A 25,578-nucleotide genomic window follows, 5' to 3' on the forward strand; every position below is an offset into this window, starting at 1 on the left:
CGCTCACAGCCAATAGAGGCGCGCGGAGCAGCCGAGCCTTCATAAGCCCACCCCCTTCATTTTACTGCTGTAACCCCCCCCCCCCCCCCCCCCAGCTCTGGTCATGTGACGGATAAACGCACTACCAGCCTCTGGAGAGACGCACTGTGTACGCGCACGCGAGTACGAGAGAGAGAGAGAGAGAGCGAGAGAGAGAGAGAGAGAGAGAGGAGGCGTAAAGCTATCCAAAGAGCGGCTCGTGAAGAAATATTGTCATTACGCACTATTACGCACTGACAGCTACAGCTGAAGGAGAGCGCGCGGCGCAAAGGGGCGGATTCTTCGCATTTCCAGGTGAGTGAAGAAGACGAGTTTAAGATTTAAGAGTAGGAACTGAAGTGTGTTTGTGTGTTTGTGTGTCTGTGTAGTGTCATATACTGTGGAATAGTGTAGGACGCGTGGCTGAACCGGTGCATTTACGTCCACACGCGCCATTTAATATTAATGACGTTAAAATTAAAGGACGTTATATTAATGAGGCTTCACATGAACAGAGTTTGCATGGGTCTATTCTGTCCATGTGTCCTGTAAAAATAAAAACAGAGCTGTCCCGGTCCCGTGCGTGCGTAATGAGACATGCCTGGAATCCGTTCCGTCCGTCGGTGCCATGGACCTGAACGCATCTCAATGCTGTCAAAGCCCCTTCAGGGTTCAGGGTTACTGTCGGACATATGACTTCACACCAGGGCCACGTTCAAAAGTGCTTCTTCAAGTGGTTTAAAGTGTTTTACAGCTTAAAGTCATATGATTTTTATTTATTTTAAAGAATGAGAAACATCTGAATGGATTTTTTTTTTTTTTTTTGGGCTGGATGGATATGGAATGAATTCCACAAGGAGAGAGTGAAGGAGGGACTGGTTTACTGTTCTGAAGCCAAAGATATTTCAGAAAAGATGAAGTAACAGAGGGACTCATGTTTTTTTTTTTTTGTTTTTTTCCCATGTGGGACCACTTACTTTTGGAAACAGCTGCCTTTGTTTTTTTACAGAAGAGGGCGCACAACTATCAGCCTGTCCTTATGCACACATGTGGCTTTGGAAGCTTTTAAAAAGAGGATTTTATCTGCAAGTTTTAATCGTAATAAACCGGAAGCTACTCATTGCACTTTAAGGCCATTTAATAATATCTAGAAAACTAATCCATCTAAAACGGACACGTGGTTGCGCAGTTTAATGGATAAAAATAGACATTAAAACCGTAAGCAGACATTCTGAAATCCGATGATGTTGCAACTGAATGATGATGATGATGAAAAGTAGGAGCAGGAATGTCCAGACATGGTTTTTTAGACACGCCAGAGGAGGGTTAATAATGAGCATGAAGAGGATGGGACTGAAACACACCGATTCCACATGGTCAGCTTGAAGTGTAGCAGCTGCACTATCTGTCACACACATGCGCGCACACGCACACACGCACGCGCACACAGTCTTCACATTCCACTTCTTTCACACGTGGTTGACTTTCCTTTTGGAGTTCCATCAGCTGCAGATCTGTGAACCCATCAGCAGGTATCACACACAAACCATTCCCATTCTACTCATTAACCCTTTCATGCATGAATTATGACAGCCTTGATCAAGATTTTTTTTTTTTTTTTTTTTTCCCCTTCCTCTTTAGGCATGAAAAAAAGTGATTGAAATGTTTTTATGAACCTATTGATCATGGAGTTACAAAAATGTCCACTAGGCTGAACACCATTCATTTAATTTTTGAAGCAAAGAAACATATTTACTGTCATACTATGTGAAAACTATAAAATATATTTTTTAAATGCTTCTAATCTGATGTTTTCTCACTTTTTAACATACTATAATACTAGCTATTACTCATATAAAATGCAAAAAAAAAAAAAAAAAAGTTTTAAAAGAAACTGTTCATTACAGTCTAATTGATTTACACTCAAACATGTTAGTGCAGATCAGGTTTATCAAGAACAGGAAAGTTACAGTAATAGTATGAATTGCAGTGTTTGGGATGATGCACTGTGCGTCCACTGTGTTGGCTGATATGGAACTAAAACAACAAAACCCATAAATATACAAGAGAACAGCTGTAGAATAACTGTCCACTGTAGTGACCACTATGCATGAAAGGGTTAAGTCTACTTTATATCATTTAACCCTTTCATGCATGAATTATGAGAGCCTCAATCAAGATTTTTTTTTCCTGAGTATTTTTATTCCTCTTTAGACATGGAAAAACAGTGATTGAAATGTTTTTATGAACTTATTTATTATGGAGTTACAAAAATGTCCACTAGGCTGAACACCACTGGTTTAATTTTTGAAGCAAAGAAGCATATTTACTGTAATACTACGTGAAAACTATAAAATATATATATTTTTAAATGCTTCTAATCTGATGTTTTCTCACATTTTAACGTACTATAATACTAGCTATTACTCAGATAAAATGCAATAAATAAATAAATAAATTTGTTTTAAAAGAAACTGTTCATTACAGTCTAATTGATTTACACTCAAATATGTTACTGCAGATCAGGTTTATCAAGAACAGGAAAGTTACAGTAATAGTATGAATTGCAGTGTTTGGGATGGTGCATAAGTGTCCACTGTGTTGACTGAAATGGAACTAAAACAACAAAACCCATGAATATACAAGAGAACAGCTGTAGAATAACTGTCCACTGTAGTGATCACTATGCATGAAAGGGTTAAGTCTACTTTATATCAGAAACAGCATATTTTAATTAGTATCTTTAATATCTTTATTTAATTTAAATATTTGATAATTGATTGATACATCCCTTTTATGCATACTGGTCACTACAGTGGACAGTTATTCTCCAGCTGTTCTCCTGTATATTCATGTTGTTTTGTTTTTTTTTGTTTTAGTTCCATATCAGTCAACACAGTGGACGCTTATGCACAATCCCAAACACTGCAATTCATACTATTACTGTAACTTTATGTTCATGATAAACCTGATCTGCAGTAACACGATTGAGTGTAAATCAATTGCTAATTGTTATAAGACTGTAATTAACAGTTTTCTTCAACAAAAAGTTTTTTTTATATATATTATCGCCACGAAGTGAGTAAAAACTAGTATTAGAGTAGGATAAAAGGTGAGAAAACATCCGATTAGCTGCATCAGAAATGCTTTTGTTTCATAGTTTTCACACAGTATATCACTTTCTGATATTGCATTTTAAATACATGTTTCTTTGCTTCAAAAATTAAACACATGGTGTCCAAATGAGTGGACCTTTTTGTAACTCCATGAAAAATAGGTTAATTGGAAAAAAAAAATCAATCTCATTGTTTTTTTCATGCCTATAGAGGAATAAAAACACTTAGGAAAAAAAAAAATCTTGACTAAGGTTCTCATATTTCATGCATCAAAGGGTTAAATATAGGGACGTAAATGAATGTTCCTAACTGAACTAAATTTACTCAACAATTACTGGGTCAAAACACTGTAATGTCCCGTCAGAGAGCAACATTTATTTCAATATAAAGTAGCTCCTTGTTTTGGATAATCCCTTATGGTCCAACTAAAGCAAAAATGAATTTAAAAGTAAAAATGTGGGTCATTTAGCAACACTAATCTGTCAAATTGTCTCTAAAATGTCCCGTCAGAAAGATTTTGAATACCGTGTTTTGACCCTACTGTTTTATGATGATTTACAATTACGTTTAATTATCCTTAATTGCAATTTTACATATGTGCTATTGGAAAAGCAGCATATTCACATGAGTTTTCAGGTTCTTTTTTCTCTCCTCAGTAAAACAGTGTATACACTAGACACACTTACATATGTGGTCCAGTGTTATATGATATGGACAGTCATTTTTATCAAAAACACAAAATACAAATTAATTGAAAATACCTAAAGCTTATCTCCTGTGGCCTGACTGTTAATCATGAAGGGACGGACTTGATGGTCCATTTTTGCTTTTGCACAGAAATAAGAAAAGTTTTTTAGGAGTCAAGACTATATTTAGTGTCATTCAAACCACACACCCTTAGATGCAATAGAAAAACATGATATAATACAATGTCTTTGTGTTGCGTGTCCTTGTACCTGACAGATGTGGGCGTTTTGTGTCCAAACATTCAGGTTTGAGTGTTTTTTTTTTTGTATTTTAGGGGTGGAACAGTCTTTGTATTTGTCCTCATGAATCCAAAACTTTGTCGTTTCAGGAAAAAGACACGTTTTTCATCCACATTCATCCGGTTGAGTCTCTGCAGAACAGTTTGACAGCAGAACAGAGTCCGGCTGCCGTTCATCCCCACAGGAATGGTGGATCACCTGCCACTTGGTGAGGAGACCTTCCTGTATTATACCGACTCCCCGGGGTCTGACTACAACTGTCTCTGTCGCCACGCCAATGGTGGCGTGTCGCCGGGCAACATGGTAACGGACGCGTGCATCTACCATCACCATCATCATCCCTACCAGGGGATTACGCTGTCGTCGTCCCCCGGTCTTTCCGAGGATGACCTCAGTGACTCTTCCAGCCCTCGGTCGTCGCTCTGTTCCAGCCCCGAGTCGTTGTCGCCGCCGTCGCTGCACGCCTTCGGCTCCGGCTACGAAAGCAGGAGCAGCAGGAGCAGCAGCGGGAGTTCCTCAGGTGGAGAGAGTCAAGACAGCCTCCTGGACCTCCTCCTCTCCCAGGCCACCCTCACCAACTCCGGTTCCTGTAACACCAGCAGTATCTCACCCTCGTCATCCTCATCATCCTCGTCATCACCCACCGCCCCTCTTTTACCCATGGGCCTGGCCTGGGAGTCCAAGAAGGAGCAGAGGCTGAGTCTCCTCCAGCACCAAAACAAAGACGACTGCTACGAGTTCCCCGTCTTCCTGGATGAGCTACAGGATCCTGCGGCGCTCCTCTTTCAGCCAACCTTGGAGGAGATTGAGGAATTCCTAGAGGAGAACATGGTGGTGGCGATGGAGAAAGACGAAGACGGCAGCGATGAAGAGATGTCTCCGATGTCACAGGATACTGAGGCGGACATTTCAAGGACAGTGGCGGGAGAACTGATCTCAGCGTTGCAGAACTCAGACCAGACTGTACCTGTGGCCTACACTGCAGCGCCGTCTCCATCTCCATCGTCGTCCTACACCGAGACCAAACATACGCCTTCGACCTCCGACAGGGAGGACGCGCCTTCAACGGTGGATTCTACTTATGTAACTAGTTCTACTGGTGCGGCTGTGGACGGGATCAAACAGGAGGACTGTGGATCCCCGTCGGCCTCAGCAGACGGTACCAGCGTCCCTGTCATCCTGCAGATCCAGCCCATTCAGATCAAACAAGAACCCAACCCCAGCAACATCTCAGACAGCATCAACCAGCAAACCCACAAGACCCAATCCCAGACAACGGGGGCTCCATCAGACATCAAAATTGCCCAGCTCCTGGTCAACATCCAGGGACAGACCTTCGCTTTGGTGCCTCAGCTGCTTCCAACTGCTAATGTTACCAGCACGTGCAAAACCGGGAGTGCCGGTTCATCCAAATTCGTCCGGATCGCACCGGTGCCCATTGCCGCCAAACCCATCGGACTTGGTGAAAGTGGGCTAGCGGGAGGTTCAGCGACGGGGGTCCTCAGTGGCGCTCAGAGGTACCAGAAAAGTGCGGTAGCAGACCTTATAAAAATGCACAAGTGCTCTTTCCCTGGTTGCAATAAGATGTACACCAAGAGCAGCCACCTTAAGGCCCACCTGAGGAGACACACCGGGGAGAAGCCCTTCGCCTGCACATGGCCTGGATGTGGATGGAGGTGAGCAAAAACCACACCCCCTCTAAGGTCAACCTATATGAATGAGTCATGAACAGGAGAAGTTGCTTTGAACGACTATTATTCCTGATTTGTGCATTTAGCAACTTACAAGTCGATGGTCAAAATACAAAACCTCCTATCTGAAAAAATCACTTTTTTCAGGAAACAAAAAAAACGTGGATCCTAGAGGATTCTGTTGGGTTTCTGTAAATTGGCGTAGAGTCTGGTTTTGACCAACTCTATATGTAAAGTGTCATGAGATAACTTTTGTTATGATTTGGCGCTATATAAATAAAATTTGATTGATTGATTGATTGATGGTTTAGTTTTATCATAGTATGGTCTAGGTGACCTTCATGTCATAAGAAAGGGTGGGATTATCTTGCAGATAGACTGAAAATGTGGAGTCATCCTTGTTCTCACCATTTAATGTGAAAACTCAAAATCTAAAAATTTCCAGATAGGAGGTTTTGTTTTTTGGCCATCGAAGTGATTAATGATTGAGAGGAAAGAACTAGACGGACAGACTGACGGACCAATAAAACCCACAGTTTGTTGACTATAAAGTTGGAATAATGTTGTTTTCAGACACATTCCCTCTTTGTGCTCATATTTAATCACCTTTGACCTGGTTCATAATTACACACTGAGTCTCACTTCCACTTAATCGTCAACAATACATCACACTGTTAGAATCATTTCATGAAAAAAGCTACAAATACTGTGTTCCAACTTTATGGGCAACAGTGTATTCAGAGTAAAAACATCACTGTAGGGATTACAGTAACCAGGGTTATCAGCTTCTGTTCTGGATCAAAGACAGAAAACTACAGATAGGTGGTGAATCACTGACTTTTCCCAAGTTGTGACATCTTTGAAGAAATGTGCTGCACATTAGTTTAGGACACAGGTGTCAAACATGCGGCCCGGGGGCCAAATCTGGCCCACTAAAGGGTCCAGTCCGGCCCTTGGGATGAATTTGTGAAATGCAAAAAATTATACTAAGATATTAGCAATCCTTTCAGTTCAGGTTCCACATTCAGAACAGTTCAATCTCAAGTGGGCAGGACCAGTAAAATACTATCATAATAACATAGAAATAATGACAACTCCAAATTTTCTCTTTGTAAATGTAAATAAGTATAATTTCGCAAAAAATATGAATAACCTGAACAAATATGAACAACCTGAAATGTCTTAAGAGAAGTAAGTATAATGCTAACAATATTCCACCTGTTATTAAATGTTTTGTGTGTTTGTAAATCCACTGTGATCTGTAAGTTATAATGTACATGTGGAAATGATAAACTGAGGCCGAATATTGTTAAAATTACACTTATTTTTTCAGTTTGTTCATGTTATTCATATTGTTTGAAAGGATAGTTTGTAGACGTAAACCTTTTCATATGTAAATTTACTTTTTTCGCTCTAAAACATACAGACAAGTTTGGAGTTGACTTTATTTATATATTATTATGCTGTTATTTTACTGGTTCGGCCCACTGCAGATCAAATTTAGCTAAATGTGGCCCCTGAACTAAAATGAGTTTGACACCCCTGGTTTAGGATGTAAGTACAGTGACAAAGAGGTTATTGCATCGATAAGCTGTAGACAGGAACGGAAAGTCTGAATCCACCAGATTGAATGGCATCAAACTGTATCATTGCGCTGTTTTATTTCTTCCTGACGTTTTAATTTGTCTCCAGAGTCGCTTTTCTTTTATGTACAACACCCAAGATACTGTGTGGAGAAGGGTTTATTTTACAGCATAATAAATGTGTTAAATACACAGTGGCCAGATTCAGTAGTGTGGTGTAGTTTCTGCAGCAGAGTGAGAAGGAAGCGGCCCATCTTCTAAGTGTAAAGTGGATTTGCTTTGGTTCTAATTTGCTCTTTCCTGCAGTGCCGGCTGTGGCAGCCACTATCTGTGTGTTTTTGTACCATGGTGAAGTTGTAGATTAGATAGAGTGCCTTTTGAAGTCAGTAACATGCAGACTTTGCCCTTTGCTGGTTATTCTAGTTGTTTGCTCACTGTCTGCAACCACTTCACACACACACACACACACACACACACACACACACACACACACACTCATGCAACAAATACATGGATTATTGCAGAATCAAGTTCAAAGTTTTTACTTCACACAGTTCATTTTTGAATCAGTGATATGCTTTTTTATGCTTTTGCTTGTTAATGTGATTTTTTGGACAGCACATGACTCCCTTAACCTTCAGAAAATCCTGATTTAAAGTGTTGTATCCAAAGTACAAATGCAGACTTTTGAACTCTTGGTTAATGTATTCTTTATGTTCTGTTATTGCACAAGGATGTGATTCTTTTCACACTGCAAGAGGGGAGGATTTACAACCAACGCTATGGTTACGTTTTCATAAGGATACGATTTTATGGTTAAGATTAGGACTGAATAATCTAAGGCTGAGGAAGAATATGCATGATAAAGTGTGGCTCAGAACAGCAGAAGGTTCTAGTTTACAACCGCGCTGTGACGCTGCACCTGCAGTCGTTTACAGACCTGACACTTTTTTTTTTTTTTTGCAGTGTGCGTTATGGCTGGGATTTCATTCAAGTCTTTTAAGTACTGCATATTATGTAACATCACATTTTTTATGGGAAAGGTCTCTTTCTACAGTCTGTGTGAGACAGAAACATTTATGTACTGTTCCCTGTGGAAACTGCTGTAATTGCATCAAACTAGCAGATGGAATGCTGACTTTCGTACTCATTTCGTGTATTTTTTTTTTTTTTTTATAGTTTGCATTCGCTCCAGATTCAGAGAAAAGTATTTTCAAAAGCAGACAGGACCTTCAGTGTCTGTCACATGGTTTTATTCTTTAGTCATGCAGTATCAATTTGCTGTTTCAGCGACTGCACAGATGCAATCTTACATAAACATCTTTCTGATCAAAGAGTCAGATTTGCTTCACATATGGAAACACGGAAACAGAACTCGGTGACAATGAATAAACTGTGACAGGAATCGATTTGTGTCTTAATGTGGAGACTAACAGGGGACTTAAATGTTCACCACCGCATAGTTAAGCTATTCAGTTTCATCAGGGTTAGAGTTCAGTATTTTGCAGAGTACACATGCACATGCTGTTGCTAATCTGTCCTTAGATAAACTATAAATGACTTAAAGTGGCACTGATGGACTATCAGGTGCACAAAGGACTGACATTCATTTAGTCCAGCATGAGTACAGGTAGTAAAAAAAGACTACAAGTACAAGTAGTGATTCAACTGCTTTACTGCAGAAAAAGTGAAAAATTACAGACTCTTGTTTACTTTTTCATCTTCTTACATCATAGATTAGATTAGATAGAACAGGGGTTTCAAACATACGGCCCGGGAGCCAAAACCGGCCCCCCTAAGGGTCCAATCTGGCCCTTGGGATGAATTTGTGAAATGCAAAAGTTACACTGAGGATATTAATAGTCAAGGGTGTCAGAATAGTTGTAGTTCTGGGGACATATACAGACCAGGATGATCTCAAGTAAAATGCTATTCATTTAATTATTTATTTTGAACATACAAAGAAACAAAATAAAACAAAGCAAACTAAGACAAAAGACAAAATAACATTTAAATGAACAGAATCTATCTTCATGTCTGAATTTTGCATGGTCGAAAAGGAGTAGGAAGAAGTATAAACTTATTTAATCCTACCCCTCAAGTGCTTCTACAACTTCATCACTAACTTAATACAAGAATCAAACAACGCATTTTTCCTAATTTTAGCATCAAACCACAACTAATACATAATGCAGTAATTGAATTCTACACAACAGTATGTTCATAGCAGTACAGCAGTGGTGGCTGCTCTTCTTTCAGAGAGGGGAAGCTCATTGTCGGCTTACATTAAAAAAAAAGTCAAGTTATTTAAACATAAATTCGACCCTCCGTTCCTTTATTAGAAAATGGTCAGTGACCTTATCGTACCAACTAAACAAGAAAATGTTGAAATTATGTTAAATTGAAACAAGGAAGAACAATGAGTGTGTTTTATTTACAGTGCAAGAAATGAACAAGTAATTTCCTAGTGGTTTCTCTCTCGATTTCACAGCAGAATGTGCGACGGTATTAAACTGAACTGCCAAGTGAAGGAGTAGATCTCAAAATAGCTGTCAATCAAATGGGATTCAGCCTTTCAACTGATCCTCCAATCAGCACATGGAAGCCCGGCGTCCAGCCCGGCCAAGCTCCACCCACAGCTCCATTCACCCCCAGAGACGCCGAGCGTCCGGGGTCAGGACAACATCATGGCATTCATCCAATTCCAATCCAATTTTCCAGTTTTGAGGCAATGAAAAAAACTGTTCCACTCAGTCCCATTGAAGTGCATGGACGCTGAGCGTCTACGGGCAAATGCACTGAGCAGAGATCGAATGAGAAAACAGCGCAACGGGAATGTATGAGAAGTGAACAACATCGAGTCTGATGATTTGTGCTAAAGCTGATTCTGAACGAACTCGTCTGTGAGATGAACGTGTTCTAACACATTTGTAGTCAATGAAATGTCAACACAACCGTACATATTTGACCATTTAATTTTCGTAATTTTAGGGGAAGCTGAGCTTCCCTTGCAGTCTATGAGAAACCACCTCTGCAGTACAGTCATACAAACAGACTCAACAATTCAATTGTTTTCAATAATTACAGCAAATTTATCAGTACATTATCCATAAACAAACAGCCCTCATTGTCATTATCAAATACTGTTCCTCACAAGAATCAATTCTTTGTATCTTTATTTCAGCTCACTTATGTTTGATATTTGTTTTATTTCCACATGCAATTTGTTCCACAGTTTTACTCCATTTAATCCATACTAGCATAGTAATATATAAATGATGAAAACTCCAAATTTTAATTTTTGTTTTCGCGTAAAAGAGTAAAATTACATGATGAAAATGCTTATAATTCCAAACTATCTTGTGAATAATCTAAATAGCCACAAACAACCTTATAACAGGTGTAATTTCAGCAATATTCTGCTTGTTACTAACTGTTTTGTGTATTTGTAGATCCATTGTCATCTGTAAGTCATAATGTACATTTGTTCATGTAAAGCTGAGGCATAATATGGGTAAAAGTGCATGTATACCAATATTACTTTTGGAGTTTTTATTTATCATCAGTTATTATGCTATTATTTTACTGGTTCGGTCCACTGGAAGTCACATTTGGCTGTGTGTGGCCCCTGAATAAAAGGAGTTTGACACCCCTACATAGAACTTTATTGATACCTTGGGCAGAGCTCTCAGGAAATTGAACGTCTTTTTACATTGCTTGTGTTTGTTACGTGTCTTTGTTGCGAGTTATTTTGATTTTATTATTTTATTATGCTGTTTCCATCTTGTTACATCGTTTCCATTTTGTCGTCTTATTTTGTTCCTCTTTCGTCACATTGTTTCCATTCTGTTCCTCTTTTTCTGTTACGTTTCGTTGTGTTTCCATCTTTTTCATCTTCTTTCATATTTTGCATAGTTTGCATCATGTTTACATCTTTTTTTTTCTTGCTCTTGTAAATTTGCACGATGATGAAGACAAACATTATCAATAAATCCAGTCATCCATGTTTTGGAAATCGGCTAAAATTTGCTTAGAGGTCTTATTTCTGTCTTTGTGCATAAGAAATCAATAGAAGTGAATCCCCAATGGAACTTTGTGTTGGTAAATGCAAGTTATGCAAATTTACAGGATTTCAGTTCTGTTGCAACATGTTGATGGTCATATGAACTATGTTTTCAGCTCAAAAATGTCCAATTTCATCACAATTAATGCTATATTTTCATCTCACAAATGGTCATGTTATATTTTAACTGAATTTACCCGAAAAACAAATATTCTATTCTTTTAGACTCCCCAGCTTTTCTTAACAAGATTCTATCCTACATATCACATGTTTTATTTTTACAGGTTCAATATGGAGTATGGTGCTGATCCATCCTGCTTATGTTACACCAATACATACATTAAGAATGTCACACGTCACTTTTTAAATCAACAGTTTTCTAATAATAAGCATTTTTTATAAAGAAATAACAATTCTATATTGTTATTTACTCTTTAGTATGATGATAAACTATACAATAAATAATTCTGATCCTAGTTTTTGCACAGGGATCATTAGTGTAAACGGTGACATGGCTGCCGAGCATCAGTATGATGGGATCTGTAACAACCATGTCACATCCGTCCACTGCCACATTTTGTGTTTTTGTGTCAGCTGTTATTGTTTTAGATCCACAATACTAACATTTATGAATAAGAGGAGAATTAGCAATAGTAAGTATACTGTATAAGTTTATTAATAATAAAGTACTGGTACTGACCAGATCATCATGGGTAATGTCACGTCCGTCCACCAGCAAAAGTTTTCACATACACGTGCTATTCAAAATCCAATATTTCTGAAAATATAGCTTCCACTGTCAAATAATATCAGTAGTCTGTGCACAAATGTATTAGCATTATTTCAACATAGTTCTATGTATGTCTTACAACTTTTTTTTTTTTTTTTTTACAAAAATGGCCACTCATTTGACCCCCTAAGTAAATTTTAGCCGAAATGTAAGTAGTAAAGAGTACAGATATTAAAGCCAGTACAGTTCAAGTAAAGTATATGTACATGGAGTTGTCCAGTGTCAGTACTTCTTTGTGGTGCAGACGGTCGGTCCTGTTTGATTTGGATTGTTCCATGGGGTCAAAGTCCTGCATTAGCACCTGTTTTATGTTTGTCTGAGCTTAAATATGGTCCATGTCTTCAGTTTTAAGTCTCGCATTAGTTCATGTGTTCCATTCATGTCATGATCAACCCCCACGATGCCTGAACAGAAAAAAAAAAAAGTACTTGTGCAAAAAATAACACAGCTGAAGTCTTTCCATGACAGGACCAGTATATACAGTCCCCCCCCCCCCCCCCTCCACCACCACAACCACCCTTTTAGGCCCGGAAATGGAGGTTAGCCAGGGAGTCAGCACCTCCAGACCTCCGTAATCTCAGAATAGATCCATGTGTCGGATCTGGTGAAGTAAAAGGGAGCAGAATGTAACCTCCTACCGTCACCTTTAACTCATGTTTTCCCCTTTTGCTTTTTTCTGTTTTTTTTTTTTTTTGTATGTTTCCTCGTATGTCCTGAACAGATCAGCCACGTCCACATGTAAACACATCGAAAACACGTGCAGGCAACACGTACTTGAAGGCGTTGCGGTATTTTCAGCACTAACCTGCATGGAGACTGTATGTTGAAGGTCTGGGCTCAGACCCAAACAGTTTACTGTAATAACACCGTGACGTGATTGGACTGGACATCTGTCATCGGCCACCGGCTTTGTTGTCCTTGTCAGCTGATACATTCATCAGCTACAACTAAACCATGTTCCTGGTCCTGGACAGTGACAGAAACAAAGGACAGGAGAGCTCAAATGGAAGAACAGGGACAGGTCACCTTAACCATTAAGTCCATATTTAAAACTTTTCCTATTTTCAGTCAGTTCAAAGACTCCGTTAATGAATAATGGACGCCCGTCTGTACATTTACATCAGGAGTGTCAAACTTATTTTAGTTCAGGGGCCACATACAGTCTGATATGATCTAAAGTGGGCCGAACCAGTAAAATAATATAAATAATAGGATAAGAAGTTTTGAGTGAAAAAGTTAAAATTCTGTCATGAAAATGTTTACATCTACGAATTGTACTTAAACATAACATGAACAAATACTCTACAAACAAAAAGTTAAGGATATTTCATTTTTTGTGTCTCTTTTTGGTCATTTTTGCTGTTTGTAAATAAAACTACGGTCATTAAAAAACTGTGTTTCAATTCAATTCACACACAAAAAAGTAAGAAGTGCTGTGCAAGAATTCCAACTGAAAAAAAAAATAGCCCAAAAATTTAAAATATCCTTCACTTTTTGTTTGTGGTGTGTGAACAACCAGAAAATTCCTAACAAAAATAAGTGCAATGTTAACAATATTATGCCTTAGTTTATCATTTATACATGTGAATCACAACTTAGAGATCACAGTGGATCTAAAAATACACAAAACATTTAATAACAAGGAGAATATTATTAAAATTCCATATACTTCTCTTTAGACATTTCAGATATTCACATTTTTTATAAAAGGTTAGTCTGTAAATGTAAATATTGTTATGTAATGTAACTTTTTTTACACTAAAACCATGAGGAAAAATTGCGTTTTTTATAATTTATAGTTTATTATGATAGTATTTCACTGGTCTGATCATTTTTTGACTGAAATGACCTAAAATGATTTTAAAATCCTTGATTGTTAATATCTTCAAAGTAAATTTTTACATTTCACAAATTCATCCCAGGGGCCGGATTGGAACCTTTGGCGGGCCGGATTTGGCCCCTGGGCCACATGTTTGACACCTGTGATTTACACTGATAAAAACACTTCTTTTACTTAACAACAAATATTTGTGTAAATGCACAGAACTGATTCAACTTCTTATGATCTCATGTGACAAAAAGTTAGCAGTTTCGTTCTTATGTCTTTGACGTAGTTTTTGTTGCTTGTTTGATTGTTTGTTTCCGTCCCGTTTTTTTTTTTTTTTTTTTTTGTCCCCTCTTTTTGTTTGTTTGTTCTTTATGTTGGGATTGTTAACAAGTTAACCCTGTAAAGCCTGAACCATTAAATCATTGACAGAAAATTCCAGTTCTTTGAAACTGGAGCCTTGATTGGTCCTTCTGAACAACCAAAGATTTTTTTTTTTTCAAATATCAATTTCCATGTATGACTGTCAATTTTGTATCATATTTGATACATCGGGTCTCAGTGCTCAAATATTATTATTTTTGAACAAACAAAAACTTAACACAAACATGTCTAACAAACTGGTAATTCCTTTTCAAAATTGTCAAAGTTCTGCCACCTTCTTCATTAATGACAGTCTTGTAGTGTCACTGGAAAGGCCTCTGTTGAATGAATTCCTCCCCCTGGTGGATTATCTGTGTATTGCATGTATCTAATTGTATACATCGGGGTTTTAAAGAAAAAAATATCACACTGATCATGTAGAGGGCTTCAAAACTCATGTAAATATAATACGTTTGGTGTTATAGGGTTAACATATCAATCTAAATCACCCGTAGGTGTGAATGTCACACTGAGTGGTTAATGGTCTGTGATGAACTGGTCACATGTCCAGGGTTAATCCCGCCTTCAACCATTGGTAGCTGGGATAGACTCCACCCCCATGACCCTCTATGTCACTCACACTGGTGTATGAATGCATATGACTGTTTGGTGGTGGTCAGAGGGGCCGTTTGGCACGAATTGGCAGCCACACTTCTGTCACCCTGCCCCAGGGCAGCTGTGGATACAGATGTAGTTTAACTCCACCAGAGTGAGAATGTGAGAGAGAATGGATAATGGACTCTGGGTGGGCACTTTGGGTGCTTTGAAAAACGTTATAGAAATCTAATCCATTATTATTATTATTATTATTACAAAATGAATGAATGAATGAATAATCACCATAAAGGTGGGGTCTGAGGTGTTTTCCTGAAGCATTTTTTACTACATTGCTTAAAATCCCCTTCACACCCCAATTACAACTAATTAACCTTCCAGTATCCCGTCCAGCAAGGCCCTTACTAAGCACCAAGTGTGCCTTTTTGGCAGACTTGTGGAATAATGTCAAAAAAATTTTTCATACAGTTTGTTTTTAATTCTTGTACACTTTTTTTCTATTTCATCAACTTGAGCTGTAAATAAAAATACCAAATACTCAATAATTGTCACATTTTTTAACCCTTTAAATGCCGTTTTTGTAACGTAAACAAACCATTTTTTTGGATGCAAAAAACACAAAAAATGTATTTTTTTCAATATACTGCATAAAAAGTGGATCACATATTATTTGATTTTTGCAGCCTGGCATATGTTAATGATTAACTCCAACACTGGTTAATTTGCATGATTGTTTTTGGCGCTAGGTCAAATGTCCAAAAATACTAGCATCTGTCACCAAGTGTATGAAAAATGCACACCTATAAATCAAACTATTAAATATTATATATTGATTTATTTTTCTGCTCTAATTTGGTTTTATTTTTGTAAATCAAGGTCAGCCCTAATCATACATATCAAATGGAAGAAATAGTGCGTTTTAGGCACACTTGGGAGACAGATGCTAGTCTTGTAATTTTCTTTTGTTTACAATGTGCAAATTTTAGTTGGTGGCCAGAATTTTAAAGATCATGCAAAAATGAACGTTTGAATTGTAACCTTACTTAAATTGTGAAAAATAATATGGAGTTTTTTAAAACGAAGTGCAAAGTGTGCCTAAAAGGTACACCCGGATACTGGAGGGTTAATTAAATGCTCTAACACAAAAATAAAAAAAAAATTAGTCACCTGTGGAACGGACAGGACTGAAAAAACACCATCCAATCATTTTGAGCGCCCACTCGAAATGATTGAACGGTGATATGTCTGTCAAACTCAACTGCCATTTGTCCCTCCCCCCTCTTCATGCATGAATCGTGCGTTCTCAGACGTTTGGAGCACTTGTACAGGAAGCAAAGCCAGAGCCAGAGCTTGGCTATATTAGTTATATTAGGATGGAAAGTTCACCAGTAAACTGTTTTGTCACTGACATAAATCAGTAGGAAATGTAACATTAGTCAGATAGGTATGAACTGGGGCTGTTCTGGAAGAGCGGGGGTGATGGAGGAGACTGAATGAGGTATGCATGGATCCGCAATTTGGAGCCTCAGCTGGGGTCGGAGCTGGGGTTGTGGCCGTAACCGGGGACAGAGCCTCACCCGGCGTCGGGGGCGGAGCTGGCGTCAGAGCCTGAGTTGGGACCATACAGGGATGGAACCGGAGCCTCAGCTGGCAGATTGTTGCTGTGTAGTGCTCGTGAACCCTTAGGAACAAGCATTGCACGTGCCAGTACTCTGGAGGCGTGGCTTTAGGGGGGATGTCTGAAGAAAGGGGTTGGACTTTTGTTCATTCATTCATTCATTCATTTTTTGAACCTGCTTTATCCTCACTAGGGTCACGGGGGTCACTTGGAGCCTATCCCAGCTACTTACGGGCGAAGGCGGGGTACACCCTGGACATGTCACCAGTTCATCGCAGGGCTGACATATACAGACAAACAATCAGTCTCACATTCACACCTATGGGCAATTTAGATTAACCAATTAACCTATTAGTGCATGTCTTTGGGTGGTGGGAGGAAGCTGGAGTACCCGCAGAGAACCCACGCAGACATGGGGAGAACATGCAAACGCCACACAGAAAGGTCCCACCCCCCGGTTTGGACTTTTGAACTGAGTATTTTCAAAATGTAGCTTACTCGAACCGTTTTTTTAAGATCTTGGACCCCACCTTTAACTCTTTCATGCATAATGGTCACTACAGTGGACAGATACTCTTCAGCTTTAATCTTGTATATTCATGGGTTTTGTTGTTTTAGTTCCATATCAACCAACACAGTGGACACTTATGCATCATCTCATAAACTGCAATTCATACTATTATTGTAAGTTTGCTGTTCTTGATTGGAAATCAATTGTTAATATTTATTTTTTGCATATTATCTCCATGAAGTGAGTAATAACTAGTATTAGAATATGTTAAAATGTGAGAAAACATCAGATTAGTTGCATTAAACATTGTTTCATTTCACTGTTTTCATATCACTTTATGATATTGGGTTTTAAATACATGTTTCTTTGCTTTAAGAATAAAATTCATGGTGCTGCTAGCTGAGTGGACATTTTTGTAACTCCATGAAAAACAGGTTGATTTAAAAAAAAAAATTCAATCACATTGTCTTTTTTTTCATGCCTAAAGAGGAATAAAAACACTCAGGAAAAAAAAATCTTGATTAAGGTTCTCATAATTCATGCATGAAAGGGTTAAATGCAATGCGAAGGAGTGTAGCACACAGGGTTAAAATGTACTAAAGGTAATAATCATCAGAGCAGTAACTACTAAAGTACAGTAGGGAAGTATTGGTACTTCATTACTTCCTGCAGCCATAATATGTTGACATTTTCACCAGTTTCCTCCTCTTAGCTCCTGTTGAAGCACAGATACTAGAACCAGTAAACCCATGTTCATGGCCCGTTGCATGTGCCGCAGCTTTGTCAGGAGGAAACAAACATCTGTGTGTGATTAATGCAGTGTGTATGAATGTGAATGAACTGTACCGACAAAGTAAACTAACAGGACAAAAAAACTGGTTGAGTGTGCGCCTGCCCATATCTGTGTTATTGTAACTTTTCAGGTGTGTAAGTAACCGGATCGCCCCACCCTTTTCAGCCTGTTTTTACTGCACTCCATTGGCTGAGCAGCTTCTTAGGTAAAGGACAAGCTAGAACAAAGCTGTGTTTCCCTTAACGCCCACACTGATATGTATAGTATGAGTAGAGCCAAGCCAAGGTGCAAAAACACACAGGCCTCAGCCGAAAAAACACACTTGGTATTAACTAACAGAGGAGCTGTGAACTCCGTAACCTCGTCCACTGACGCTGGAACATACAGAGCGGACAAATAGACTGAGATAAAGGCTGAGGTGCATTACGTACCATTTAAAGAGCAAAGTATAGGTTTAAAGAACAATTGGTGCCCATTTACGCAATTCCTAAATGCTTGTTGGAAGAAGTACCTCGGGTACAGTATGTTATATTTGGGTTCAGGCCCAGACTGAGTCATTGGAATAGATGTTCATGGTTTTTGTCATGCCCCGGCTTGAAGCTGATATAAGGCAGCTTTAGAATGTATTGTGTGTTCATGAGTCACAGATTAAACGAGCCGACGTACAGGCACAAAATGTACAGAGCAGGGATGTGGTTTCTGATTTTGATCTTTAATGACATGACTCTTTAGGTCCTGGATTAAGATATGGTTTTAATTCATTCAACATTTGTTACAAAAAAAAAAAAGTCTTTTGGGTTTTTTTTTCATATTTCTGGCATTTTCTGTTAATAATAGGTGTACATGGTTGTGTATCTCCAGTGGTGGAATTTGACTGGTTCAGTTCTGAGGGACTGGTTTTTTACTTTTTATGTATTTTCATACTTTTATTGCACTACCCCTTAGTGGGAAATAATGTACTTTTACTCAACTACATCTGTCCAGAGGTATTAGTTACTTTTCAGTGCACTTGTCTCTAAATATGTCATGTGAATATTTAGTATATTTAATATATAAGTTGGGTTTAACACTTTTCCTTCTAGAAAACTAATCAGATGTGGCTGCAAAATGCATCATCACAAAACTGAAAAGACTCCTGTTTTTCTGAGCTCATAAAAAGATATTTTTTAGAGATAGATGGTCCTGTGAAAACCTTGTAAAATACAAATATGTTAGGAACAGTGGCAGCTGCTCATCTGTCAGACAGGGGAAGCTCATTGTCGGCTTACATTAAAAAAAAGTCAAGTTATTTAAACATAAATTCGGCCCTCCGTTCCTTTTTAAAGAAAATGGTCAGTGACCTTATCGTACCAAGTAAACAAGAAAACGTTGAAATTAAGTTAAATTGAAACAAGGAAGTACAATGAGTGTGTTTTATTTACAGTGCAAGAAATGAACAAGTAATTTCGTAGTGGTTTCTCTCTCCATTTCACAGCAGAATGTGTGAAGGAGTAGATCTCAAAATAGCTGTCAATCAAATGGGATTCAGCCTTTCGACTGATCCTCCAATCAGCACGTGGAAGCCCGGCATCCAGCCCGGCCAAGCTCCGCCCACAGCTCCATTCACCCCCAGAGATGCCGAGTGTCCAGGGACGGGACAACATCATGGCATTCATCCAATTCCAATCCAGTTTTCCAGTTTTGAGGCAATGAAAAAAACTGTTCCACTCAGTCCCATTGAAGTGCATGGACGCTGAGCGTCTACGGGCAAATGCACTGAGCAGAGATTGAATGAGAAAACAGCGCAACGGGAATGTATGAGAAGTGAACAACATCGAGTCTGATGATTTGTGATAAAGCTGATTCTGAACGAACTCGTCTGTGAGATGAACGTGTTCTAACATTTGTAGTCAATGAAATGTCAACACAACCGTACATATTTAACCATTTAATTTTCGTAATTTTAGGCGAAGCTGAGCTTCCCTTGCAGTCTTTGAGAAATTGCCTCTGATCAGGAACTTGTAGAATATGATGCAGTGCAGTAGTTTGAACTGCCAACAGTACATGAACTAGTTCAAATAAGATCAACCTTAAACATGTAAAACAGTCTAAATGAATCAAAACCTTCAGATATAATAGTAAAACCATCTGTTGAGTACTTACATACTTGTACTTCATTAAGGTTGCAGGTCTTCTGTTGTGGATTCTTTTTAAGTGAAGTAGTAGTCGTATTAGTATTAGTATTAGTATTAGTATTAGTATTAGTATTAGTATTAGTATTAGTATTAGTTAGTACTGGCAGACCTGTGTCCTCTCATCAACTTCAGATGAACCCAGTATCTGTTTCATTCCACTAAAAGCAGATTCACGTCATAAATATGCGACATGAAACATATCACTATCCTCATATCATAACTGCTTAAGACATTCACTATATGGACAAAAGTATTGGGACATGTTGATTTCAGGTGTTTTTTTTTTCTAACAGGGGTCTGGGATATAAAACAATAATAACAAATGTCATAATATAATTTTATATTATGATAAATATCCTATTGATTAATAATATTGATGTTTATATCTCAAAATAGTATGAGCAGGACATCTTACAGCTGTTAAAGTGATGTTTCCCAGTATTTTTGTCCATATAAACATCAATAGTTCCTTTAAGTTTAATGGGAGATGTGAAGAAAGTAGACAGTTAGTTGTGGTAAAAAATTATTATTTTGCCAGAGGAGGAAAATATTTTGCAAATTTAGAGGTAGAACATTTAAAATCATAGTTGTGGATTGAAAAAAAAAGAAAAAAAAAAATCAGTGTTGAGAGAAATTAAGTAAAAACCATCTCTAAGGCATTTTAGAAGCAAAGATAATAATCTAAACCAAACTAACCGATGCAATGATATTTATCGCAATATAAAACTATATTATAACGTTTGTCATAATTGTTTAGAACAGAAACACCTGAATTCAACGTGACCCAATACTTTTGTCCACTTTTGCTTAAAACCGTTTCCTCTGACAGTAAAGTTCTGCTTGTGATTTTTTTTTTTTTTGCTTGTTTCTAATGAAATCACGATGAAAAAACTGATGTATATCTCCGTTTATATCTCGTTACATCTACAGCGCTGTTTCATTTAAATGGTTATGTGTCTTTTATGTAAATGTAAATGTGTTTCTGCAGAGTTTTAGCATCAGAAAACAGTAGCGCCTTCTGTTTTTCTGTGTTGTAGCTTTAATTTCAAGTCATGTAGCCGCAGTTGATTTAATGATGATTGATGGTGGAGTCTGATTACGAACCTTTGTGACCAGATTATAAATCACAAAGAGTAAAAAGTAAATAAAAACACGGGCCAAATCAAGAGTAAAGTCAGTAAACTAGGCGACCGTTGTACAGATTAGTGTAAGCTGCTCTATTCTGGTGAATATAAGTCAGTATTCACCGCAGAAATCCTAATACCAAAAATAAATCCAAATCATTTCCCAGGTCTGAGTGTTTGTTTTGCACAGCCTGGCTTTTATAAGCTCTGTTCGTTATCTTCTTTTTATTAGGGGGCCATTAAAGTGATGAATGGGCCCGTTGTGTAATCCACGTCTAGAGTGGAAATGCTTTGAAATAACTGTGAGTGACGTCTTTACATCGCTGTGAATTATCGCCTCCGTGGCCTCAGTCTGCCGCTACTGGAAACATACGAGGGAATCAGTCTGTGTTTCAGTTTTAATCTGATTTAAACACTTTTATTAATACACCAGACACTCACCGTGGCTGTTCGTATGCGCTGGTATCATCCACTTAACCCTTCGCTGTCATGACACCCAGGCCTTCAGAGCCCATAGAGACAGAGCAGAGAGGACTAAGAATAGACCGGGCTTGGGTTCACAGCGCTCATGTGTTGAGATAAAAATGGGATGGCAGGGAAATACTCATGTGTAGGCTCTCATATGACACTGTTTGACTTTTATTGAACAGCTTAAAGCATGGCTTCATTTGGAACAGGAAGTGCTGAAACCAAACATCTATTAACCATACATGATTGATACTACTGCATGTACGACAGCAGGGGTGTCAAACTCATTTTAGTTCACGGGCCATATTCAGCTAAATTTGATCTGAAGTGGGCCGGACCAGGAAAATAATAACATAATAACCTATAAATAATGACAACTCCAAATTTTTGTCTTTGTTTTAGTGTAAAAAATCCCATTAAATTATTAAAATACTTACTTTTATAAACTATCCCAAAAAAAAACCCAAAAAACCTGAAAACGTAAGAAAATTTAGTGCAATTTTAACAATGTTATTCCTCAACTTATCATTTCTCCATGTGCATTATGGATCAGATCTACAAAGACACTAAACACTGAGGAACAGGCTAAAAAATTGCTAAAATTGGGCTGAATTTTCTTTAGACATTTCAGGTTGTTCATATTTGTTCAGGTTATTCACATTTTAGTGTTACAGGATAGTTTGTAAATGTAAATATTTTCATAATTTAATGTTATTTTTTGCACTAAAACAAAGAAAAAAATTAGGTTGTTAATTCTAGATTTTTTTGGCATAATTCAAGTTTTTTTTTACTTAATTGAAGATTTTTTTTTTTTTTCTCCTTTGGCTTAATTCAAGATTTTTTTTTACTTAATTTAACTTTTTTTTTGGTTTAATTCAAGGTTGTTGTTTTTTTAAATTAATTGACAATTTTTTTTTTTTTTTGGACTTAATTCAAGATTTGTTGCTAAATTTGAGATTTTTTTTTGGTTAATTGAAGATTTTTTTTGTCTTAATTCAAGTTTTTTTGCTAAATTTGAGATTTTTTTGGCTTAATTGAAGATTTTTTTTTATTTAATTGAAGATTTTTTTTTTTTTTGGCTTAATTGAAGATTTTTTTTTTTTGGTTTAATTCAAGATTTTTTTGCAAAATTTGAGCTTATTATTTTTTTTTGCTTAATTGAAGATTTTTTTTTTTTTTTTTTTTTTGCTTAATTCAACATTTTTTCCTTAATTCAAGCTATTTTTTTTATTTTTATTTTTTTGCTTAATTCAATTCAAGACTGTGGAATTTTTGCACTTGGCAAAAACATCTCAGGGGCCAAACTGGACCTATTGGCGGGCCGCATTTGGCCCCCAGGCCACATGTTTGACACCCCTGTACTACAGGGTGTATAAAAAAAAAAAAAAAACATTTTGAAAAATTACCCCCAGTTCCGCATTTGATCATTTTTTGGGATTTTCTTTTATAGACGTCAGTAGGTAGGGGATTGGTGGATATTTGTCCAAATTTACAGACCCAGGTTTTCATGCATGAGTGAGCAGGGACAAATTGTGCAATCCAAGTTAAAACTGGTTAACCCTACACTAACCCTACCTTGGTCTGTCCTCAGTGACATTTTCAGGCCTAAACAAGTTAATTAACTTTGAAAGGCAGGAACAGCTGCCATGGGTAAAGAAATGAAATTGACATGGTGGCCAAAGTGTAAATGCTGTAACTTGGTAATTTTGTGGAAAACAAGATGGATTCCCATTGTCCCCTCCCATGACCTTTGATTGGATTTAAATCCCACCGCTACTTTGTGCATACCAGTTTTAACTTGGATTGCGCAGTTTGTCCCTGCTCACTCATGCATGAAAACCTGGGTCTGTAAATTTGGACAAATATCCACCAATCCCCTACCTACTGACATCCATAAAAGAAAATTCCAAAAATATATCAAATGCGGAACTGGGGGTAATTTTTCAAAATGTTTTTTTTTTTTTTTTTTTTTTTTATACACCCTCTACATATACTATATCACTGCTGACCTAAAGGAGCTGTCGTGTCTGTATTTTGTCTGTTATTTATGTGTACCTCTGCCAAGGAGATTATGTTTTTGGTTTGTCTGCTTGTCTGTCTGTCTGTTCGTGTGCAAGATAACTCAAAAAGTTATGGACGGATTTGGATGAAAATTTCACGAAATAGTGATACTGGCACAAGGAACAAATGATTAAATTTTGGTGGTGATCAGGCTGGGTGGGTGGGGGGGTGGGGGGGGGGGGCACTGATCTGCCTTAGTGGAGGTCTGTGCTCTAGAAGTGCTTTTCTACAAAAGACAGTGCAGACCTCTGTCAAGGCAGATCATTGCCCCCCCCACCCCCGATCACCACCAAAATTGAATCATTTGTTCCTTGTGCCAGTATCAGCATTTCCTGAAATTTTCATCCAAATCCGGGGCACTGATCTGCTTTGGCGGAGGTCTGCGCTCTCCAAGTGCTTCTAGTTTTTCATGTTATATGTTTTAAAAATGGGAAGGAATGCTTCTAGGACCAAAAAAGAGTTTGTTCGAGGAGGTGCTCTTTGGAAAAAGGGATTCAAAAAGTAGATATCAAACTGGAAGAAAAATCCAAGGCACTCTCTGTAAACATTAAAATGCCTTTATTAGCACGGCACGGTCATATCCAGACCCAAAAAACACTTCAAAGCGTTTTGGCTTCAGGCCTTCATCAGGAAGACTTCCTTAATGTTTAAAGAGAGTGCCTTGGATTATTTTTCCAGTTTGATATCTATGTTATATGTTTTGTATGATTATATTGTATGTTATTTGCATTGACTAGTTGTAAAGACTATTGTCAGGTGCTATGGTACAGCTAATGGGGATCCTAAAGAGAGGAAGAAAGCACACGAGTACAGGAAACACAAAAATAAATGAGAAATTATCCAAAAACTTTCAATGAATGACGTGTTTTCTGCTCTTCCAGGTTCTCCAGGTCAGATGAGCTGTCCAGACACCGGCGTTCCCACTCGGGGGTGAAACCGTACCAGTGCATCGTCTGCGAGAAGAAGTTTGCCCGAAGCGATCACCTGTCGAAACACCTCAAAGTCCATCGGTTTCCGCGAAGCAGCAGGACAGGACGCTCTGCAAACTGACCCCCCCCCCCCCCCGACCCCGCTCTGACAGACTGACGCTCAGCGGGTGTGTGTGTGTGTGTGTGTGAGGAGGGTGAAAGTCCAAACACCCTTTAAAGGAGTCCGGTGATGCAGGACTCTGTGGCTCATGTGTGATCCGTGTTTATGTTCACATATGTACGCGTGTGACGTACATTCATGGTACTGTGATAATTTATTGGGTGATGAGGAAAAGACTGTAAAAAAAAAAAACTAAGCCTGAACTAAAACAGAAAACTGTTACTTGACATAACACCCTCACAGGTGGAATAAGCTTCTTGTATATTACAACTGTTTTTTGTTTTTGTCTTGAAATCCTTTTGCTCGACTAAATTTGAAGAAAAATTTGCTATTGAGAGTATTTTTTATGCTTTAGACGTGTTATTGTCTTTTAAAAGCCTTATGTTTTATCGACGATGCATCACTGAGGGGTCTGCTTCGAACACCCTCCTGGACTCGCAGGAATTTTATCAGTTTCATTTCATGTCGCTCAGTAACAGCAGCTAAACGGACATTTTATTAGAAAGCAATGGGGCCTTAGTTGTATTCGTTCTAAATACACAGTAGAGAAAATGCTGCCTCAACATTCCTTTTGCTTTGATAAGTCTTTCTGTTGCCAATGAGTCCAATTATAAAAAAATTAAATTAAATAAAAAAAAAATCACCAAAAAAAACACTTTAGTAACCTCAATCAGAAGAACAGAGCTGTGG

At 38.0% G+C, this 25,578-nt stretch overlaps 1 protein-coding gene across 1 annotated transcript; it reads left to right on the forward strand.

Moving 5' to 3' along the window:
* The first annotated feature begins 242 nt into the window (after window positions 1–242).
* LOC115423165 (Krueppel-like factor 15) lies at window positions 243–25,578 on the forward strand. Its single transcript, XM_030139903.1, has 3 exons — window positions 243–333; window positions 4,210–5,796; window positions 24,681–25,578. Exons 2-3 carry the CDS (start codon window positions 4,307–4,309, stop codon window positions 24,847–24,849), a joined length of 1,659 nt encoding a protein of 552 aa, XP_029995763.1. The 5' UTR covers window positions 243–333; window positions 4,210–4,306; the 3' UTR covers window positions 24,850–25,578.

This window comes from Sphaeramia orbicularis, chromosome 7 (assembly GCF_902148855.1).
Source record: "Sphaeramia orbicularis chromosome 7, fSphaOr1.1, whole genome shotgun sequence".
Taxonomy (NCBI): Eukaryota; Metazoa; Chordata; class Actinopteri; order Kurtiformes; family Apogonidae; genus Sphaeramia; species Sphaeramia orbicularis.

What these genes read in the sequence shown, in the direction of transcription:
- LOC115423165 (XM_030139903.1), top strand. Translation starts at nt 4,307, where the DNA reads ATGGTGGATCACCTGCCACTTGGTGAGGAGACCTTCCTGTATTATACC. An exon ending in TGGCCTGGATGTGGATGGAG is followed by an intron (nt 5,797 to 24,680) that starts GTGAGCAAAAAC and finishes CTGCTCTTCCAG; the next exon opens with GTTCTCCAGGTCAGATGAGC.